We start from the raw sequence: 6,000 nt of genomic DNA, 5'->3' as shown, positions 1-6,000 counted from the left end.
GCAGAGTTGATAACCATGTTATGTAACAATCTAATTATTATCTGCAGTGGATTCCTGTCATCTTCTAATTCTATCATAATTCTACTGAAAAAAACTCTTTTGTCTGTCTGGTGTGATCTATTCCTTATACACCTAGCTTGCCTCTAACTAATTATTTTGGATTCCCCACTCCCTGCGCAGTTGCTCCGTACTTTTTCAACGGTTGATTTTTAGCTCCATTCCCTGCTGGAATGGGAAAAACAAAACCTAAAGCAAATTGAGAGAACAAATATGCAATCCTGAGAAGAAGGTGTTGGGAACCTTTTGCCCTCCCATCAACCCAACAAGCATGGCCAAATGGCCTGAGATTGTGGTAATTGTAGTTCAGCTGGAGCATCAAAGGTTCCCAACGCCTGCTTAAAAGGAAGCAAGGTCCGCTGAACTCAATGGGACTTACTGCTAAGCGACATTTAGGACTGGGCTATAGAGGCATAGTTGGCTATAAAATTGGATCAATTCAGCTGCAAACCCAAAGGCCTAAAACTTCAGGGTCTCCAATCATGCAGTCAGTACCTACCTACATACAGTCTGCCTGGCAGTTAGCTTCATTCACACATCGCACTGGACATAATATTCCAAGGGCAATTGCACTATAGTTTTGTACAATGGCATTCTGATATTGGCAGCAGTTTTATTCTCAGATCCTTTCTTAATGAAACCGCTTAATTCTTAGCACATATAAAATGTAAGGAGGAGGTCTTGCTTCATGTATATATATGTAGGAGCAAGAGCTGCAGTAGTCCATTGCCTGATCCCTCCTCACACAGTGCATCTTTAACCCATTGTTGATAATGCCTGGTAGTAGCTCTTTTAGGTTTTCAGGCCATTTCCATCCCTACCTAGAGATAATAGGGATTGAACCTGGATAAAAAAGCAGAATCGCTACCAGTGATCCAGGGCCCTTCCCCAAAACAGAAGCAAAATGCTTCCTAGAAGCTGATTTCTTAAGCGTATATCTCCTCTATTCCCAACTCAACATAGTGAATTAATATAAGGCATAATAGCCTGGAGGTGCTAAATCATTATGATTTTGAACACCTTCTAAGGCAGAGCATTAAAATTGCATGGCTGAGATAAAGATCCTTTTCTACAGGAGGGAAGACGTCCAAAGTCCCATTCAGTCTTTGTGCTCTTTAAAACGTTTTGAATAATGTAACATGTTGAATTTCTGGGATTAATGAAACCCGTAACCTGTAATCTAGATGATGATCACATTAGCCTTCACTGACCTTGTGCCCTGTAGATGTTTTGGTCTACAGCTTCCATCATCCTTGAGCACTAGCCATGCTGACTGGGGCTGATGGAAGTTGTTGTTGGCATCTGTCTATCTGTCTCGAGAGACAATGGAGTGCGACTCCAGGGGTGAAGGCAAACTGCTGTGTTAGCAGCACCAGAGTGACCTCCTCGGGGTGCAAGCCTGTGTGCGTGGAGGTCCTGGGCTGCCCAGACAACAAGACCCCCCCCTCGGTCTCATTGAAGTGGTCCAAAGGAAAGCAGAGCAATACGTTTGGCACCAACGTGGCCGTAGGATTTGCTGGAAAGAGGCGTACAATGTGCCATCCAGCTGCCAGCAATGATGGTTATCACAAATACACACATTTGTACATCCTTGATATGGGCGTTGGGAGGAAGCCCAACAAATCAGCAGTGTGTGAGGCTCTCTGGAGAGTGATTCACTTCTGCAGTGAAGCAAACTTCCCCTTGAGGAGTCAGGAAGTGAAGCGCCGGTTGATAGGAGCTGCATCAGTTCAGCTTCTGTACCCTGTACTTAGTGGAGAAACCTCATAGCAAGCCTTTCCAGGCATTTTCTTTGGCAGAGCTACTCTGGGTCTGCTTCTGCCTCCACCTGCTCTTCAAAGAGGGAGGGATAAGGTCTCACCCACCACAGGGACAACGATGGCTGCCATTTCAGGTGGGTGCTGCTGCTAGTGCAATATAAGCCTATGCATGGAGATGGAGGGGAGGCAATGTTTACTAGGAAGTACATCCCATTGAATTCAGTGGTACTTGCTTCCAATAAAATCTTTTTCAGATAGTATTCTTCTTCATGGTTTCCAGGAATAGATATATTTATCAATTTCTGTTCCCTCCATTTCTCATTTTCCCAATCTCAGATTCGGTTATCTACATTTATGCAGCAATTTGTGAATTTTGCTTATGAAAATTCACCAGCATTTTTGTGTGAATTTCTTCCAATCAACACATACACAATTTCACCTGATATAAAGCATTTTTAAATATTAGTTTTACTAATGTATGCATTTATGTGCACTCTTTAAACTAGTTTTATGCATTTATGCATTTTTGTACACATTATGTGGCTGGAGAACAGCAGTGCAAATTTCAAAGCATGACAGTGTTTGGTTGGCATCTTGTTTCAGAAAGTGTGAATTAAGTTCCCCTTTAAATGTGAACTTAATCAAATTTCTCCTCCATCCCTAAGTACCTGAAACTCGCTCCATGGTGGGGTGGGGTGTGGGGAGAGGACGCTCCTCTCGACTTTCCAGTAAGGAAAATAGTGATGGAGATACTACCCTTGCTGGTACCTTCCCCAGGAAAATCAGAGGCTCACTATGTCAGGTTCCTACTGGAAGACCGGACAAATGCTAGAACATTAGCAGTGGCAAAGTTTTTATCGGTGGTTGCAAGAACAAATGATCCTTATACAGTGGTGCCCCGCAAGACGAATGCCTCGCAAGATGGAAAACTCGCTAGACGAAAGGGTTTTCCGTTTTGGAGGTGCTTCGCAAAACGAATTTCCTATGGGCTTGCTTTGCAAGACAAAAATGTCTTGCGAGTTCCTGCGGTTTTTTTTCCCTTCCCCCCCTTTTTCTAAGCCGCTAAGCCGCTAAAAGCCGCTAAAAGCCGCTAAAAGCCGCTAAACCGCTAATAGCGCTAATCCGCTAAGCCGTCAATGGGCTTGCTTCGCAAGACGAAAAAACCGCTAGACGAAGAGATTCGCGGAGCGGATTCTTTTCGTCTTGCAAGGCACCACTGTATTCTAAACAAAATGCTTGTTTAACCTGGAGGTAGGCTGTATGAATTGTGTATTGTTTTGTAATGATTTGTCGGGTCTCTGGACAGTAATAAAGATTGATTGATTGATTGATTGATTGATTGATTGATTGATGGTGATAAAGGCATTAGATTAATGCTGTTTGGAGGTATAATTTGGCTTCCTGAGAGCTACCGGCTGCCCCTACTGTATGTGCCCAACCTAGAAATACAAGAGGTGTCAAGGTGGAGTTGGGAAACAAATAAATCACTGACCCTCTATCCATCACTCCAATCTCATAGTGGTCCTCCAAAGAAAATGCACTGGTGACGATGGCATTAAAGACAGAAGTTGGAAGAGAAAGGACAAAAAGGGGAAAGCTGTGATGCCAAGAGATAATAACCTCTGCCAAATATTTTCCAATACTGTAGTCCTTTTCTGGTTTGCACATTTTCTTGGCAGTTTAAACATATGTATTTAAAAATGTATTCTTAAGAGAAAACACACACACACTTAAATACATATTAAAACACACTTTAAAAAAAATATTTTGAGTTCTTTTTCAAAATGGCAGATTGTTGTGGATATGGAAGGAATGGAACGATGGGTGAAAATTTTGAAAATGACACAGGTAGGAAACAGATTCACCCATCACCAGTCAATTCAGAGTACTTGAAGAAATACAAATATTTTCCACTTTCTTGACACTATGAGTGCAATAATGGCTGGAAGTGAATTGGACAGAGATGATTAAGGTGCTGATGTTAAGCTGGGATTTGGCCGATTTGCTGGCTCCTCAGACACTTAGTGAATAGTTCTGACAGGATCCATTTTGCCTATTTAGGGCTCTCTGTGCACCACAGAGCAGTCTTCACAAACTGGTCTCCTCTAGATATTTTTGACTACAACTCCCATCAGCCCTAGCCAGCATACTGTGCTGGCTGGGGCAGATGGGAGTTGTTGTCTAAAACTTCTGGAGGGAACCAAGTTTTTGCTGAAGGTTTCCATAGAGGTTGTGGCAACAGCTAAATAGATCCTCCTTTCCCAGGGTTTTTGAAAAACCTAAGGCCAAAGAGACCTCAAACCTGCATAAGACTGTTCTAGATTGTTAGCAGTAAGTCATCTCTTTCCCTTCTTTGCTCTGGAGGTGAAATGGTGTCTTGGACACCTGAAATATATATTGATGGGACACACTCAACTTTTGTGATTGTTGCTTGCTTTGAACTTTTTTGTGTTGCATTTTAAATGGCTGACATTCACTCTGGGTGGGTAAGACAGAATAATAATAATAATAATAATAATAATAATAATAATAATAATATCACCCATGTATCCATTTTGACTGTGCAACAACCAACATTGCAAGGCAGTCTTGCGTACAAGCACCCCAAAGTACAATGATCACAGCGTTCCACATTTTCAAAACCACAATTCAGGACATAGTAATTTGCATTCTTACTAAATGTGAATCCTTTCAGTTTCAAAAATGTTCATGTGATATACCTTTTCAGTGACACTGTAGCCACAAGGGAACTGCTTTCCCATAAGCAGCTCTTCTGCTGTACAAATGTGATATTTTAAAAACTGAGTCATGTGGCGGAGGCCAATTATTTGGATATTCTCCATAGAAAAAGAATCTCCATCGTTCTGTAATTAGCAATTCTGTTCAATATCCGGTAGCCTGTAGGTTCAGCCCAGACAGTCAATAAGATCCAGATTCCAATTGTCAATTGGGCTCCTCGAGAGACGACAGAGCATTAGGCTCCAAGGCAGAGGCCTGCCCAGGGGCATAGGAATTGGGGTGTGGGGGTGTGGTTCGCCCCAGGTGCCACCCTGACGGGGGATGACAAAATGGCTGGTGGCACTGACTGCAGGGCCTGTAGCGCACACGAGCTACACATCTCAGAACCCATGGGCTCCACACTGTCTGCCGGCTGCCTCCCGCCCAGCTGTAGGGCAGCTGAGGCCCCACAGTGCACCCCATCTTGTCTCTCCCTAAGGGTGCCCATAGGGATGGCATGGGGCGTGTGGCACCCCTAGGGAAGGCACAGGCCGTACCATCCCTATGGGCGCTGCTCCCCGCCCCTGGGCACGCTGCCCCAGGTGCCCCAAAGGCTTCCTCCACCGCTGGGCCTACCACTTTTTGAAAGAGGTGGAGCCTGAGAGCGGGTTCGCAATGTCAAAGCATCAAAGACTGGTCTGGTCTGAAGCATTACCAGAGCAAGTTGCTCACTGGCAGGTCTCTTTGCTGTTCTGTGCCCAGTGCACTCTTCTTCAAGAACTGAAGAGGCTAGGATCACATTTTAAGGGCTCTCGAATGAAGCTCAAGGGCAACTTTTTGAAATGTGAAAGTGACACTTGCCCTGTGCTTTTTGACTGTCCCTCGAGCACCCACTTTAAATTGGAGATATACATTCCTTGGCTTTTAGTTGGAGTTATTTACTGATCATGCTTCAGACATTTAACTTTAAAACCCTCTCCATAAGCCTCAGAATGATAGGGCAGGCAACGTTGTCCTTGGCTTTGTGCCAGGCCATTGTCCCAAGAATTTGGCTCTTTGGCTCCTTTATCAACAGGGATCCTTGAAAGTTATCTGGAGTGAAGTCATCAGAATTAACCTTTCAGCAAAAGAGTTATAACAGAAGGCTTTTAAAAGAGAATACTTTCATTAAGTAGGCAGTCTCTAAGGACAAATGGCTATAATGTTTCCTTAAACTAAATGAATATAACTGGCATTAATGAATAACAGTGTGACTTTAACCTAAAGTGAGTATTATTGCACATTTATAGTGCAGAAGAATGAGTTATTTGTCCCCGGGCTGAGTCTGTCCAGTCCAGCCACCAGACTCTAAATGGGCAATCATCACATGAATGCAAAACACAGTTGCCTTTCTCACTTACTTCTAAGGCTGAGACAACGTCTCTAAAAAAACTGTGTGGAAAAGGCCCCATTGCCTATCATTTGG

The 6,000-nt window shown here is 43.5% G+C and overlaps 1 protein-coding gene across 1 annotated transcript in view; it reads left to right on the top strand.

Moving 5' to 3' along the window:
• Positions 1–1,778: 1,778 nt before the first annotated feature.
• The window catches only part of BANK1 (B cell scaffold protein with ankyrin repeats 1), a 196,213-nt gene continuing 191,991 nt past the window's right edge, over positions 1,779–6,000 (top strand). The window contains exon 1 of the mRNA XM_081876829.1: positions 1,779–1,951. Within this exon, the coding sequence (XP_081732955.1) occupies positions 1,936–1,951 (16 nt within the window). The 5' untranslated portion in view covers positions 1,779–1,935. The remainder of the gene's footprint in view (positions 1,952–6,000) is intronic.

The sequence above is a fragment of the Podarcis erhardii genome (assembly GCF_964252035.2).
Source record: "Podarcis erhardii genome assembly, chromosome: 9".
NCBI lineage: Eukaryota > Metazoa > Chordata > Lepidosauria > Squamata > Lacertidae > Podarcis > Podarcis erhardii.
This window is presented reverse-complemented; position numbering and strand designations above follow the sequence as displayed.